Here is a 17,397-nt window from a genome sequence, read left to right as displayed (position 1 = left end):
GAAATCACCAATGCAACAGCACAAACACAACTTGCAGCCCCTCTCCCAGGGACTGTGGGGGAGTAAGTCATCCCCAAATACATAGTTATTATGATTTTCGACTATGCTGAACAAAATGGCTATCTCAAAATTTTGATCCGTTGACTTTGGGAAAAAATGAGCGTGGGAGGGGGCCTAGATGTCCTCCAATTTTTTTGGTCACTTAAAAAGGGCACTAGAACTTTTCATTTCCGTTAGAATGAGCCCTCTTGCGACATTCTAGGACCACTTGGTCGATTCAATGACCCCTGGGAAAAAAAAACAAAAAAAAAAAAAAAACAAACAAATAAACACACACCTGTGATTTGTCTTCTGGCAAAAAATGCAAAATTCCACATTTTTGTAGATAGGAGCTTGAAACTTCTACAGTAGGGTTTTCTGATACGCTGAATCTGATGGTGTCATTTTCGTTAAGATCCTACGACTTTTAGGGGGTGTTTCCCCCTATTTTCCTAAATAAGGTAAATTTTCTCAGGCTCGTAACTTTTGATGGCTAAGACTAAACTTGGTGAAACTTATATATTTAAAATCAGAATTAAAATGTGATTCTTTTGATGTAGCTATTGATATCAAAATTCAATTTTTTAGAGTTTTGGTTACTATTGAGCCGGATCGCTCCTTACTACAGTTCGTTACCACAAACTGTTTGATTCGTGATAAATAAGCATAAACCTTAAACTAAAAAACAGGTTCAGATTTCAAAGCATAATCGTTTGCTTTGTTTTTTTTAGTTGGATTTTTTTTTTTAGAAAAATAATATCTATAGATATTGAAGCACCAAGTAAATTAACAAATGATTAAAATAATTAATAATACAAGATTTAAAAAATCAAATACAAAGTTATGTTTAAAAGATATTTGTTTAGTTAGGTAGTCGCATAATCAGCCCTTTAGTATTAGCTTTAATTATTATAAATATGAAATCAACTTAAAACTATAGAACTAAATACAAAATTAGAGCATAAGTATGTACTATTTATATAAATACATAATTATAAGCTATCAAACAATGTTTTTTATATTACAAAATATCATATTTTCTATGACAAATATATAAATTATAATAGTCATAAACTATGACAATCATCCTAAAACTACGACTTACTTTGTAAACAAAAATGGAATCAAATGCCCTAAGTGCATTGAATCAGAGGAGGGGCAACGACCAGTGTACAAGTAGAATTTCTGCCCCTTCTCAACACAATCTAAGATGACGTGAAGATCTCGATGGCTAAAAAATACACCCCGTCTTAGGAAGAGATGAACTTCCTCAACGTTAGCAACTCGTTTGAATCGTTCAATTAGTGAGTCATCTATAGCAGAACAACCAAATTTATCTGTAAAAAAGGATTTTCGAAATAAATACATCTGCATGAGATTAATATTAAGCTTTCTAAGAAGTTTTAAAAGAAAGAATAATAGAAGTTTTCTTCATGGGAATAATACAAACTCTAATAAAGAACAGTAAAATTCAAACACTAAGCTTGATAAGCCATGTCTTGGCTGTATTTTACAGCACTATCATCTTTTAGTTAGGGGACCTCCAATAAAGATTGAGAGTCCCAAGAAATCTAGAGGAAATGGAAACATCCATGCCAACAACTCTAATCATTTTCAACAAAACAGCCATTTTTCAAAGCCATCTTGCTGTAGCTTAGGTTCTTCTGGGCCACTCAGCAATGGCTTCTCAGTGTATCTCTTTGTGGATTATATCGTAACATGCAACAACTGAGATCAGGCAAAGACCTGAGTATGATTCTCAGATACAAGAAGATAGTTATTTTTACTAAATTATAACTATTATTAGTTAATAAACCAATCGAATTGGGTGAGCTAATTTATTGACTGGATTAAATGAATAAATTGACATTATTAATTAATTGAAACATTATGCAAATTGATTAAAGTTCATAACATTTAAATACAACTGTTGTACGGACTTTGTTTAGTTTTATATCTAATTAGTGAATTTTAAATCTAGTTGGAGAATGAGGTTACGCTGATGCAAGAAGTATTGACGGAGAAAGATTGAAGAAGCCAACAATCAATGTGAAGTCAGATGTTGTATTCCTTATAAGACTTGTTTGGCCTTGGTGGGGTTAAGTTTGACAGATCAGTCTAATTGTGTCTTTTGACAGAACTTTTAGATGGATTGTAAGAGAGCAAGGCCATACCCAGGGGCCTAAATTAACAAAAATGCATATAAAGAAATTTATTTTGGTTTGACCCCCGCCCCCCCCCCCAAGAAAAAATTTCCAACGCACAAAATCGTAACAAAATGTACAACACTTAACAATCGGGTATTTGTTATTTGCAAGTTTCAGGCTTAAAACGAAAAGGGGGAAAAACATACAAATTCCTAACCAGTAGTATTATAACTAGAAAGACCAAAAATAAAAAAACTGTGGCTCCTCTAAGGGGCAATTTTTCTATAAAGTTACTTGCTTTTTACATTGAAATGAACTGTGCATCCTGGCTATGTCCATTTTTACGTTTAATTTCCTACACTCAGCAACTGTAATTGGCCACATATGAATTAATTTTTTTTTAAACCAGAAACGCCTCTGGTGTTAACCCACACAGGGTATGGGAAAATCCCCCTGAAAGATAAACAATTTAAAGAATAGTTGACTACCACCTCCCCAAACAGTCAGACCTGTGTACACCTTTGTTATGAATATATTTTCATCAAAACTCTCACCTTATATTTGTAATAATTGTGGGCAATAATGTTAATGTTTCTTTAACAAAAAGAGGAGAGGGTCAAGGGAAATTTCTTTTGATAAAAATGTTTGTTATTATTATTATTCATACTATTTCAAGAGTTTATGTTTGACATATATTTCTATTATCTCTGAATAACTGACAAGAAAAAAATCCATTGAGGCTTCTTGTTTAGAAGCAAACTAGATAGTGATGATACTGCACTCACTGGTAACCTGCACTGCTTAGATCACTTCTGTTATTTCTCATTTAAAATATATTTAACTATTCCTCTTTTTCTTCTTTTATTCCACCACACATCTAATTTTCTTTTTTTCCACCCTAGAAATTGTTTTGCATCTTCATTGAAATCAAAACTTGGGAATTTAAAGAGAAATTCTTCCCATCCACCCTCCCATATATTTTTCCAATTCCATTCCTCACAAACGATACATAAAGAATAATCATCAGGATAGCCAGAGCCCAGAAAAGGTACAAAACAAGAAAACACAGGGAAATTGGCAGAGGTATGCAAAGGCTTAAATCCTTGCCCAAAATGCAATTAGGAAACTGAAATCTGAACATGAGGAGCAGCTTGCCACAGATATTAAGGCAAACCCCATATCCATTTAGAGACATGTTCCTGCTAAGAATCCTAACCATTTCTGATCACAAACATTACAGATTAACCCACTCAGCCTCAGTAGACAAGGCTAGTGAATTGAATACCCAGTTTAGCTCTGCTTTCACCATCTGATCTTGTCTAACTATCCCTGCAGCACCTGCAGATTTAATACTTGATCCAATACCAGAATTGTCAGTTACTGAGGAAATGGTCTTAACTAGCCTTGATAAGCTTGGTGTTAACAAACCCAAATGAGGAATGACAAAAATCAGCAATGAGCAAATGAAATGCATCCAAGTCTTCTCAAGGATTGCTGAAATGTTCTCAGTTCTCCCCTGTGTAGACTGTTCCAGCTGTACCAACAAAATGGAGAACTACCATCGGATTGGAAAACATCCTATATCACACCAATCCACAAAAAAAGCCCCATCATGTCAAAAATGACTGTCCCAACCACATCGCGATTATAAAGGTGCTCAAGGGATATATCAGCAAAGCTGTAATTCAGCACTTTGAAACTAACAACATACTCACTTCCCCTCAACGTGGCTTTGGATATATAGGATCATTGATAACTAACCTACTACAGGCATATGAGTATGTCATATCATTGTTGGATAAAAATTTCTCTGTCAACATGGTGCTTCTAAAATGCACAAAAGCATTTGTCTGAGTTTGTCATGAATTCCTCACCACCAAACAAAAGCAGAAGCTGTTGATGAGGTTATTTTCCAGTGGATACAGAGTTTTCTTTCAGAAAGAATGCAACTTGTAAGAGTTAATTACCCTTAAGAGTTCATTGCTGTCATTTCTCCTCATCTACAACTGTTTTAAGCAGCATTTGCTATGGGACCATTTCTTGGACCAAGTCTCTTCAACTTCAATATAAATGATGTAACCAACCTTCTCTCAAACCTCTTCACTCTTTATGCTGATGATTCAAAACTTATTGGTAAAGTAGCTACACCCTCTGACCTGCAATTTATCCAAAAGGATCTTAAAATTTTTATTCTTGGGACTTGGGCTGATACATGGCTCCTCTCTTTCAATGCTGACAAATGCCAGTTAATCCACTCTGGCAATCACAATCTACATCACCAGTACCATCTCCAAGGTAACCCCCTTTCTGCAGTAGTTTCTGAAGAAAGAAATCTTGGAGTTGTTGTTGATCATCAACTTAAGTTCAGCACCCATATAAAATCTGTATTGTTGTCTTCCCTCCAATCTCTCAGAAAGATCAAAAGAACATCTCCAAAAGATGCCCGAAAGTATTTAAGAAGCTCTACAAGGCACTAGTTTGCCCACCCCTAGAGGTTGGAATGTTCCTGGTGTCACCCTACTCCAAGAAAACAAAGAAAGACTAGAAAGAGTACAGCAAAGAGCAATCAAAGTGATTGAAAGCCTCAAACAAATGCCATATCTTCATACATACACATATGAGCATTTACATACTTTGATGCTGATTACTCTTACATGCTAGAGGAAATATGGCAAAATAATTAGGCCTGCAACATTATTTCCAAAAATATTCTTCCTGATCTCCTTGTCCCCACTGGAACATTTTGTAATTAGAGAGCATTCACAAAAAAAAAATCTTCAACAATTACTCTTCAATCCAATAAATAAGCCATTTCTTTAGCCAGTAAGTAACAAACTTGTGGAATCAACTCTCTGAAGATACAGTGGCTACTGATTTGGTGGGTGCATTCAAGCAAAATCCTGACAAAGAATGACTACAACAGGAGTACATGCAAAATGTAATCTAACCTAACCAAAATACCAACTAAATATTTACTAAGATATAGCTTTCCACTGAGCTGAAGCTAATTGTCTGTGTATACAAATAGCAATAAACTGCTTATTGTCTGATTTTATAGATCCACATTCTTGTGTGCATAGGCTACTAGCTAACAGGTAAGTACCAAAATAATATTTGGTACCTCAACTCCTTGATATTTGCAGGCATAAGTCAAAGTTGTAAAGTTTACAAATAGATAGTAATAATGCAACTTTTAGGAAGCAATAGTATTCTAAGATTAAGGGCTCAAAATATAATTTCCTCCAGAAAGGGTGATTATTGAATTACAAAAGAGCATAAAGGAGGCATCAAGAAATCTTTTCACTCCCATTCTAGTGAAATTATTAGAATGGCATATTTACTGAATTCTCAAAAATAGCCAGACACCTGTTGAAAATGATACCAGTTTTCTTTATTTGTACATAAAGGAGGCCTGTATTGCAGATAAAGTAGGCCTGTAGAGGAAGAATCCTTAAAATGTGTTAACTAAAATTTTCCAGCATATCATAAAGTAAGAATGGGCAATGTTTATATTAACAGATTATTCAGATGGAACTTTGTGTTTGGCTCAAGCACTAAGTAGGCCTATTGGGAATCCAAGCAAAACTCTGGTTTCAGTCTCTCTCTGCTGAATGCCAAGTTAGTGTCATAAGATTATAATGAGTAGTCAGAATTTGGACTGACACAACACTAATGTCCTTGCCCTCTGGTTGCTGTCTAACAGAATTTCATATGCCAGAACTTACCTCTTCAGTAAAAACTTACCTCTATAGTCAGAATTGCATCTTGAATCCAAATTAAGGTATAGGCTAGGCCTATATAAGCTCCTTCCCATAAGGAAATGTTAAGAAAACAATTCCTACTTTATAATATGCAGAATAATCATATTTAACACAGTTTGCATAGGGAGAGCCCATTTCTGACACAAATGAATGTTAAATATAGATTCAGAATGCAATTCTGACTTAAAAGGTAAATTTGTTTCTTACCTAGCTGAATAGTCTGTTATTAAAGGCTAAACATTACCCATAAGAATTGTTTTCTGATTTCTTGATTCTTTCTCAATAGCCATAATTGTGGATATAATACCGAAATGTATCCTTTAGGGAGCCACTGTTTTCTAATAATACTATACTAGGCATATTCTAGACCCCAAGCTCTGTCTATAGGGTCCTAGATCTTCTTGGGTAGCCTACAATATTACTAAATCATTATTACAGGGGGTATATATGCAGATTCTTATAAGGATTCATTCATGAAAGAAAACAATTATGAATATATGTTCCGATTATTCCAGAATAATTTGGTAAAAAGTATGAAAATAATAATCCAAATCAGAACTAGCATACTGGGTTTATCACAGTTTTACCACCTGTCTAGTCCCCCCTCCCCCCCCCAAAAAAAAAAAATGCACCTAACCTATCGGTTTTCATCAGCCAGTATCTAGAGAACCTTGCAAGTCTTTTTTCTATCTGACCGCGCCTACGCTTTGCAGGATAAAATAATTCTTGCTATAAAGTAGGTAGCGTTTGCTAAAAAAGCGTCAATGGTAGAGGTAGTCAATGGAAGTCAATGGTAAAGATAAAATGTATATAATGCAGACGTTCAACAATTTTATGATACCGATTAATTTGGAATTTGTGCTCATCTATCTTCAGATTTCTAGGCTTCTAGCATAGCAATTCATCCTTGGAAAATTCCCCCGCGAAAACCCCATCTCCCCAAGAAATCCCACTGGGTAATTCCCCCATATGCAAAATTGAGCTGCCATAGAAAAATGTACAAAAATAGGTACCTAAAAATATCGGTCAGATGTCCCAAGGTGTAACAAAAGGACCAGATATCAAAAAACATTTCTATGGCAGGGGATGGTTGGTCTCCAATCACTTTTTACTTTAATTAATTTAAAATACAAAGTTTTTCCGAGGGAAGTAAAGAGCGAATTTTGAAACTTAAAACGAACAAAAATTATTGCTTCACAGCCTATCTGATATATATCAATAAAAGCAGCACAAATAAACCAACTAGTTATGTTTCCCTGTGTTTCTAGGATTATAGAAAACTACTGTTTTACTGAAAACACAAAATAATATAAGAGTTAAGGTACAGAAAAAGTATATAATTTAAGGACACTTAAAAGTGTAAAGATAAATCATTTTAAAGCGTATTTCTTAAAAACTTAAATTGTATATTACTCACTATTGGTATTATAGCTGGTGAGACCAAAACGTTACCTGATAAATCAAGCCAGTTTTTCTATATGTTGTTCAACGACAGTGGTTATTACAAACATATTTAATTTTATGTTCATGTTATTAAGATAGTTATAATTGCGTACTGATAGTTACTGATGTCATAACTGGTGTATGACTATAAGCTTTATAGATTAGTTTATTGTTTTCAGGCTACCTACTCACTTTTGACTCCCAAGTCAATATTCCTGTTTTTATGCTTGGATTTTGTGTCGTTCGCTTTAAGTTTAAACTTCGCACTTTACTTCCCTCAGAAAAATCTAGTTTTTTTAATTAATTTTTGCTCGTTTTTGATTAAAATTTAATGTAGAAATAATACTGCCGTAGTCTTTTTCTTTACACAAAATAATTCATGTTTGTTTTAAATTTGTATACCGCTCCTTACTTTCAGTTGAAAATTGTTTTTTTTTTGTAATTTCTAATCATCAGCGATCTAGGGGAGATAAGAAACCTCTAGAGAATACTGCAGACAACCTTGACAGTTACGATGAGCTTTCAGTTTACAACAAAAAGTTTATTATCCATACTTTACAGAACAATTAATGTTTAGGCACTGAAGACATATATGCAGTTCCAGTTAAAATTGCACTGCTGTCCTAGCCGTGATGGAAATGTCTTCTCGTTGTGTATTCCCCCAGACCCCAATTTTCCCATCCCCAAGCTGAAATTTAGTTTATCCAAAATGTTGTCAAAACTAAGAAAGACCTGCACAATTCAAGCATCCTCTGAAAGAGCTCAGTTTTCTTTAGTAGAACTTTAGCTTTTTTATTGCTATATGGCTCGTTTTTCAGTTTTCTTTGTCATTTTAACTTCATTTGGAAAACAATGGCTCCAAATTTACATCCCCCTTCCACCCCCTCAGGATTTTTACAGAATTTTGCTGTTAAAAACCGTGAACTAGATGACCTCTATTCTCTTTTAAATCAACATGCTGTACATAATACCTTCACGGGACATTCTTTAAAAATGAGTGCATCACATTTACAAAATCAATGAAATTATCATTTTTTAACAATAATCATATATGAGAAAAAATCGTTATTGGAAAAAAAAACAAGAGAGAAATAATTGGTGTTTCCAGCCTACCTTAATTACGTAGCTGATTAAAGAGCTTAGAGGAAGAACATACAGGAGGTGTTTTTGAAAGCTTCCATTTAAGGATTTTGGACAATAGTTATTACAGCGATAGCGTTTTATGCTTCCAAACTTTTCTACTTGAGAAATGGCGCCAAAAATACTTTTTAGTGCTCTATCACACTTCCGAATGATAGAATTGATAAACATCACGTATATAAGAGCAATAGCTTTCAAAGGAATCATTAAAAATCACTTCAAAGTTCTGGTAACCCACAAGCCTCAGCTTTTCCAGTTGAAACATGGCACCAAAAGTCCCGTTCTTAGAGCCATTTGGAATTTTTTGATGGTGGAATTTGTTTGTAGGACGTAGATATGAGCAATATCCTTTATATGACCTAGAAAAAATCTGTCTACGATATTGTGGTAACCTGCTAATGCCACCCCTTGAGAAATGACACAAAAAAGCCATTTTAGTGCCATATGGCACTTGCAGATGGCGGGATTTACAAAAAGTACATATACGTGAGAAAAAGCTTTCGAATGAACCATTAAGAATCTCTATGACGTTCTGGTAGCCAACTAGGACTGCTGAAAAAAAAAGAACGAAAAAAACGGGAGACAGATCAACGCTACCGATGCAAAAAAAGTGATTTTCATTGTTTGTCAAGAAGGGGAACTATGATTTCTTTGTATTAGGTTTTCGACCATGCTGCTTCCAATGATAAGCTTTTCATATTGATCTGACGTCATTTTTGAGGGGTTTCAGACGTCTTTTTAAAATCACCATAAATTTCTTTTCGCAATAAACTTTCACTTTCAAGGCAAACCGAAATAATAGTTGCCGTTCCTGAGTCAGTGTCAGATGGTAATTTTTTTTACTAGGCACTTATTTTCAAAACGTGTTTTGAACTTTTGGTTAAATTTAATTTCCGTTCAAATGAGCAATTAAACATCTCTCTGATGTTCTGGGCATTCACTACCCCTGGTGGGAAAAAAAAAAAAAAAAAAAAACGGGACAGATCAGTGCTACCCATGCAAAATAGTCGTTTTCCTTGTTTTTCTAGGAGGGTGACTGTAATTTCCCTATTCCAGGTTATCAAAAATGCTGATTCCAATGGTACAATGGTACAATTTTTGCCGTTTTCAAGGGGTTTTAGGTTTTTTTTATAAATTTCTTTTCACAATAAACTTACTTATTGTTTACAATCCGAAATAACATTTACCATTGGAAAATATTTTTCAGATGGCGATTTTTATCACTTGGTAGTTTTTCTCTAAATGTTTTTCCGATTGTATATGACCATGAGGAGGAGGTCGGGGATGAGGAACGGAAGTCTCCTATACGAAATTTACTCTGCTTATTTTGGGGTTTACTGTTACTCTTTACTCTCATGATGACAGTTTATATGGATCTTTTGGCATTAAAATCCACCCTTTGAGGCATCTGCCCCCCCACCATCCCTACAAAGCATCCAGAGAACCCAATTGTAAAAATTTCAAGCTCCCGTCCACAAGTATTTAGAATTATTTATTTTTTGCCAAAAAAAAAGGTTATGGATGTCTATTGTCTGTTGTTCTTTTTTGTTTCCTTTATGGATGATCGTATCAAAACAAGGATCCTAGAAGATCGGGAAATGGGCTCATTCGAACAAAAGTTAAAAGCTTAAGTGCCGCTTTAAGTGACCAAACAGAAATGAGGACAGCTAGACCTTTCTCGTGTTCCTTTCCCCTCCCAAAACGTCCAAACGAAAAAGTGAGATCGCCATTTGTTTCATCATAGTTGAAAGGTCCAATAAATATAAGCATGTTTTACCTTGAGTGTCCAAAAACAAAAAGAGCGTTTAGGTAAAATGGCGCTCTGGGCAGCTACCCCCTCTTTGAATGGCTCTGCTCTGATGCATGCTAGAAGCCTAAGAATCTGAAGATAGATGAGCACAAATTCCAAATTAATCGGTATCATAAAATTGTTGAACGTCTGCATTATATACATTTTATCTCTACCATTGACTTCCATTGACTACCTCTACCATAGACGCTTTTTTAGCAAACGCTACCTACTTTATAGCAAGAATTATTCTATCCTGCAAAGCGTAGGCGCGGTCAGATAGAAAAAAGACTTGCAAGGTTCTCTAGATACTGGCTGATGAAAACCGATAGGTTAGGTACCTACATTTTTTTTTTTTTGGGGGGGGGGGGACTAGACAGGTGGTAAAACTGTGATAAACCCAGTATGCTAGTTCTGATTTGGATTATTATTTTCATACTTTTTTACCAAATGATTCTGGAATAATCGGAAAATATATTCATAATTGTTTTCTTTCATGAATGAATCCTCCTTATAAAAATCTGCATATATACCCCCTGTAATAATGATTTAGTAATATTGTAGGCTACCCAAGAAGATCTAGGACCCTATAGACAGAGCTTGGGGTCTAGAATATGCCTAGTATAGTATTATTAGAAAACAGTGGCTCCCTAAAGGATATTTAGGCTATATCCACAATTATGGCTATTGAGAAAGAATCAAGAAATCAGAAAACAATTCTTATTCTAAACAAATTCTAAATTCTGTTAGACAGCAACCAGAGGGCAAGGACATTAGTGTTGTGTCAGTCCAAATTCTGACTACTCATTATAATCTTATGACACTAACTTGGCATTCAGCAGAGAGAGACTGAAACCAGAGTTTTGCTTGGATTCCCAATAGGCCTACTTAATGCTTGAGCCAAACACAAAGTTTCATCTGAATAATCTGTTAATATAAACATTGCCCATTCTTACTTTATGATATGCTGGAAAATTTTAGTTAACACATTTTAAGGATTCTTCCACTACAGGCCTACTTTATCTGCAATACAGGCCTCCTTTATATACAAATAAAGAAAACTGGTATCATTTTCAATGGGTGTCTGGCTATTTTTGAGAATTCAGTAAATATGTCACTCCAATAATTTCACTAGAATAGGAGTGAATAGATCACTTGATTCCGCCTTTGTGCTCTTTTGTAATTCAATAATCACCCTTTCTGGGGGAAATTATATTTTGAGCCCTTAATCTTAGAATACAATTGCTTCCTAAAAGTTGCATTATTACTATCTATTTGTAAACTTTACAACTTTGACTTATGCCTGCAAAAAATCAAGGAGTTGAGGTACCAAATATTATTTTGGTGCTTAACTGTTAACTAGTAGCCTACACACACAAGAATGTGGATCTATAAAATCAGACAATAAGCAGTTTATTGCTATTTGTATGCACAGACAATTAGCTTCAGCTCAGTGGAAAGCTATATTGTAATAAATATTTAGTTGGTATTTTGGTTAGGTTAGGTTATATTTTGCATGCAACCCTGTGCAAATATATAGCCCAAACTATGTATATCCTATACATCTCCCAATCATGTATATTATATCCCAAACTGTATATTTCCTATTTATCTCCCAATCATCTCTGTTGTTTCAACCCCATGCATGTAGATCCAAATTCTCAAGTGTGTACTGGCTAATAGATAGGTACAGTTTTTTTTTTATCAGTGCATTTGACTAAATATAAGAGGAATACAAAAATGGAAGAATTACCATAAATTACTGTTTGGAGCAAATGTAAAGATTTTCCTTCCTTGTAATGCTCTATGATGACTTCTATAGGTTGTTTCATAAAGTTGCTTGCTATATTTGGGTTGATGAGTCAAGAGCTTCCTGATTGTACTCCTGCTGTAGTCATTCTTTGTCAGGATTTTGCTTGAATGCACCCACTGTATCTTCAGAGAGTTGATTCCACAAGTTTGTTACTTCCTGGCTAAGGAAATGGCTTATTTATTGGATTGAAGAGTATTTGTTGAAAATTTTTTTTTGTAGTGCTCTCTAATTACAAAATGTTCTTTTGAGATATATCTTTTGATCTTTCTGAGAGATTGGAGGGAAGACAACTATACAGATTTTATATGGATGCTGAACTTAAGTTGATGATCCACAACAACTCCAAAATTTCTTTCTTCAAAAACTACTACAGAAAGGGGGTTACCTTGAGATGTTACTGCTGATGTAGATTGTGATTGGCAAAGTGGATTAACTGGCATTTATCAGCATTGAAAGAGAGGAGCCATGTATCAGCCCATGTCCCAAGAATAAGAATGTTAAGATCCTTTTGGATAAATTGCAGGTCAGAGGATGTAGCTACTTTACCAAAAAGTTTTGAATCATCATCATAAAGAGTGAAGAGGTTTGAGAGAAGGTTGGGTACATCATTTATATTCAAGTTGAAGAGACTTGGTCCAAGAAATGGTCCCATAGGGAATGCTGCTTAAAACAGTTGTAAATGAGGAGAAATGACAGCAATGAACTCTTAAGGGTATTTAACTCTTACAAGTTGCATTCTTTCTGATAGAAAACTCTGTATCCACTGGAAAATAACCTCATCAACAGCTTCTGCTTTTGTTTGGTGGTGAGGAATTCATGACAAACTCAGACAAATGCTTTTGTGCATTTTAGAAGCACCATGTTGACAGAGAAATTTTTATCCAACAATGATATGACATACTCATATGCCTGTAGTAGGTTAGTTATCAATGATCCTATATATCCAAAGCCATGTTGAGGGGAAGTGAGTATGTTGTTAGTTTCAAAGTGCTGAATTACAGCTTTGCTGATATATCTCTTGAGCACCTTTATAATTGCAATGTGGTTGGGACAGTCATTTTTGACATGATGGGGCTTTTTTTGTGGATTGGTGTGATATAGGATGTTTTCCAATCTGATGGTAGTTCTCCATTTTGTTGGTACAGCTGGAACAGTCTACACAGGGGAGAACTGAGAACATTTCAGCAATCCTTGAGAAGACTTGGATGCATTTCATTTGCTCATTGCTGATTTTTGTCATTCCTCATTTGGGTTTGTTAACACCAAGCTTATCAAGGCTAGTTAAGACCATTTCCTCAGTAACTGACAATTCTGGTATTGGATCAGGTATTAAATCTGCAGGTGCTGCAGGGAAAGTTAGACAAGATCAGATGGTGAAAGCAGAACTAAACTGGGTATTCAATACACTAGCCTTGTCTACTGAGGATGAGTGGGTTAATCTGTAATGTTTGTGGTCAGAAATGGTTAGGATTCTTAGCAGAAACATGTCTCTAAAAGGATACAGGGTTTACCTTAATATATGTGGCAAGCTGCTCTTCATTTTCAGATTTCAGTTTTCTAATTGCATTTTGGGCAAGGTTCTAAGCCTTTGCATACCTCTGCCATTTCCCTGTGTTTTCTTGTTTTGTACCTTTTCTGGGCTCTGGCTATCCTGATGATTATTCTTTATGTATCCTTTGTGAGGAATGGAATTGGAAAAATATATGGGAGGGTGGATGGGAAGAATTTTTATTTAAATTCTCAATTTTTGATTTCAATGAAGATGCAAAAAAATTTTAGGCTGGAAAAAAGAGAAAATTGGATGTGAGGAGGAATAAAAAAAGGAAAAGAGGAATAGTTAAATATATTTTAAATGAGAAATAATAGAAGTGATCTAAGCAGTGCAGGTTACCAGTGAGTGTACTATTCATCACTATCTAGTTTGCTGCTAAACAAGAAGCCCCAATGGATTTTTTTCTTGTCAGTTATTCAGAGATAATAGAAATATATGTCAAACATAATTTATGTACATTATGAATAATAATAATAAACATTTGTATCAAAAGAAATTTCCCTTGGCCCTCTCCTTTTGTTAAAGAAACATTAACACTATTGCCTACAAGTATTACAAATATAAGGTGAAAGTTTTGATGAAAAATATTCATAACAAAGGTGTACACAGGTCTGACTGTTTGAGGAGTCAGTTTTTAGGGGGAAGATTCTGTCCTGGGGGATAAAAACATGGAAGTGGTCTGTTAAAGTAATATTTTAAGTTTACCTGGTAGGGGGCAGCAAGGGAGCTTTGAAACATCCTTGGCAGTTTCCCCCCCCCCCTACCTGTCCATAGGCAATACACATATATATATAAATTTAACTTTCATACCCAATTGTTTCTGAACATACTAAATATATCAGTTAAAAATCAATAGAAAATGTCAGGTTTTGTTAACAAAATATTTTGAATTTACAGTACAATGGCATCTGAAAAAGATGTACTTGACACTTCTACAGGTAAACCACTGGTTGCTGCAGATCAAAATGGGCAAAATGCAGTAGAGGATTTTGTGGATCCATGGAATGTTCATACCTCATCTATGAAAGGAGTTGACTATGACAAGCTCATAAGTAAGTTAATATTAATTTTAAATGTTTTCTTCAAGTGTAACAATTGCCCAATAAGGAATGCCCTATCATGGAATGGGAAGGACTATCAACCTTTACCTTAAAGTACCAAGGGCATCAAGATAGAACATTTTTTTGTTGCTTTGGAACAAATTATAGGACTATTTTATCTGAAAGCTCTGATGTTCATATTCTTATTTTTGCTATTTCAGAGTTATGTTGTTTTCAGGGTAGTATCCCATTTTCATCAGAATTGCCACATTACGTTCTGAGAATAAATAAGCAAAAATAACTGGCTAAATTTACAACACTGTTCATCTGTGATAATTCAAACATCAACAATCTGTTGATTCTGTGAAACAGGTAAACCTTCAAAGGAAAGCCACACCTTCTTAAGCTGTTTGGTGCCACATGTTTTTAGCTTGTTTTCGTTGATTTTTTTAGCAACGTTTTTTTATTTATTTATTTGGCTCCACTACTACCAAAAACTAGATGCCTGAATTTGGAGATATTCTTTATTAATCCCAATTTTTTATTTTTTTCTAATGTTTCAAGACACTCATAGCTGTATAAGTTTTTTCATAGAAAAGGATGGGGGTTTCACTGTCCTTGGTGCTTTAACGTTTGTTAAAATAAGAATTGTTTTCTATTGAATGGACTAAGAGATTCTTTCAGACAGTTTGTGGTAACAGACTGTAAGTAAAAAATAAGCTATAAAACATAGTTCAACTAATGTAAATTAAGAAAAGTAAAAGAAGATGGAAGATCAATCTTAAGTATACAATTAAGTAATTCTTTTAAAATTTATAGAAGGAGACAAAAAATCTAGGGGGTACAGGCTCCACCATACCCTCTGGTGCCAATGGATCTGCCGGGACTGGTAAAAAATTATGTTTCCGAATCTCTAATTTTAAGACTAGAAAACGACATTATCAGCTATTCTTTAAATTGTTTATCTTTCAGGGGGATTTTTCCCATACCCTGTGTGGTTTAACACCAGAGGCTTTTCTGGTTAAAAAAAAAATTAATTCATATGTGGCCAATTACAGTTGCTGAGTGTAGGAAATTAAACGTAAAAATGGACATAGCCAGGATGCACAGTTCATTTCAATGTAAAATGCAAGTAACTTTATAAAAAAATTGCCCCTTAGAGGAGCCACAGTTTTTTTATTTTTGGTCTTTCTAGTTATAATACTAATGGTTAGGAATTTGTATGTTTTTCCCTGTTCATTTTAAGCCTGAAACTCGGGAATAACAAATACACGATTGTTAAGTGTTTTACATTTTGTTACGCTTTTGTGGGTTGGAAATTTTTCTTGGGGGGGGGGGTGGGGGTCAAACCAAAATAAATTTGTTTATATGCATTTTTTTTTAATTTAGGCCCCTGGGTACGGCCTTGCTCTCTTACAATCCATCTAAAAGTTCCGTCAAAAGACACAATTAGACTGATCTGTCAAACTTAACCCCACCAAGGCCAAACAAGTCTTATAAGGAATACAACATCTGACTTCACATTGATTGTTGGCTTCTTCACTCTTTCTTCGCCAATACTTCTTGCATCAGCGGAACCTCATTCTCCTACTAGATTTAAAATTCACTAATTAGATTTATAACTAAATAAAGCACGCGTGTCTGTACAACAGTTTTATTTAAATGTTATGAACTTTCATCAATTTGCATAATGTTTCAATCAATTAATAATGTCAATTTATTCATTTAATCCAGTCAATAAATTAGCTCACCCAATTCGATTGGTTTATTAACTAATAATAGTTATAATTTAGTAAAAATAACTATCTTCTTGTATCTGAGAATCATACTCAGGTCTTTGCCTGATCTCAGTTGTTGCATGTTACGATATAATCCACAAAGAGATACACTGAGAAGCCATTGCTGAGTGGCCCAGAAGAACCTAAGCTACAGCAAGATGGCTTTGAAAAATGGCTGTTTTGTTGAAAATGATTAGAGTTGTTGGCATGGATGTTTCCATTTCCTCTAGATTTCTTGGGACTCTCAATCTTTATTGGAGGTCCCCTAACTAAAAGATGATAGTGCTGTAAAATACAGCCAAGACATGGCTTATCAAGCTTAGTGTTTGAATTTTACTGTTCTTTATTAGAGTTTGTATTATTCCCATGAAGAAAACTTCTATTATTCTTTCTTTTAAAACTTCTTAGAAAGCTTAATATTAATCTCATGCAGATGTATTTATTTCGAAAATCCTTTTTTACAGATAAATTTGGTTGTTCTGCTATAGATGACTCACTAATTGAACGATTCAAACGAGTTGCTAACGTTGAGGAAGTTCATCTCTTCCTAAGACGGGGTGTATTTTTTAGCCATCGAGATCTTCACGTCATCTTAGATTGTGTTGAGAAGGGGCAGAAATTCTACTTGTACACTGGTCGTTGCCCCTCCTCTGATTCAATGCACTTAGGGCATTTGATTCCATTTTTGTTTACAAAGTAAGTCGTAGTTTTAGGATGATTGTCATAGTTTATGACTATTATAATTTATATATTTGTCATAGAAAATATGATATTTTTTTTTTTGTAATATAAAAAACATTGTTTGATAGCTTATAATTATGTATTTATATAAATAGTACATACTTATGCTCTAATTTTGTATTTAGTTCTATAGTTTTAAGTTGATTTCATGTTC

General features: G+C 34.4%; 1 protein-coding gene across 7 annotated transcripts in view; it reads left to right on the top strand.

Moving 5' to 3' along the window:
• LOC136031440 (tryptophan--tRNA ligase, cytoplasmic-like) overlaps positions 1 to 17,397 on the top strand; it is a 90,297-nt gene that overhangs the window by 26,003 nt on the left and 46,897 nt on the right. For 4 of the 7 annotated variants that reach the window (XM_065711024.1, XM_065711022.1, XM_065711025.1 and 1 more), the window contains exons 4-5: positions 14,582 to 14,736; positions 16,967 to 17,198. In XM_065711024.1, the coding sequence (XP_065567096.1) occupies positions 14,582 to 14,736; positions 16,967 to 17,198 (387 nt within the window). Of the gene's footprint in view, positions 1 to 6,696; positions 6,741 to 10,553; positions 10,657 to 14,581; positions 14,737 to 16,966; positions 17,199 to 17,397 lie in introns of those variants that run through there. The other 3 variants (XM_065711026.1, XM_065711027.1, XM_065711028.1) reach the window with 3 other exon arrangements.

This window comes from Artemia franciscana, chromosome 9 (genome assembly GCF_032884065.1).
Source record: "Artemia franciscana chromosome 9, ASM3288406v1, whole genome shotgun sequence".
Lineage (NCBI taxonomy): Eukaryota > Metazoa > Arthropoda > Branchiopoda > Anostraca > Artemiidae > Artemia > Artemia franciscana.
The sequence above is the reverse complement of the archived record's forward strand: the minus strand, read 5'-3'. Positions and strand labels throughout refer to the sequence as shown.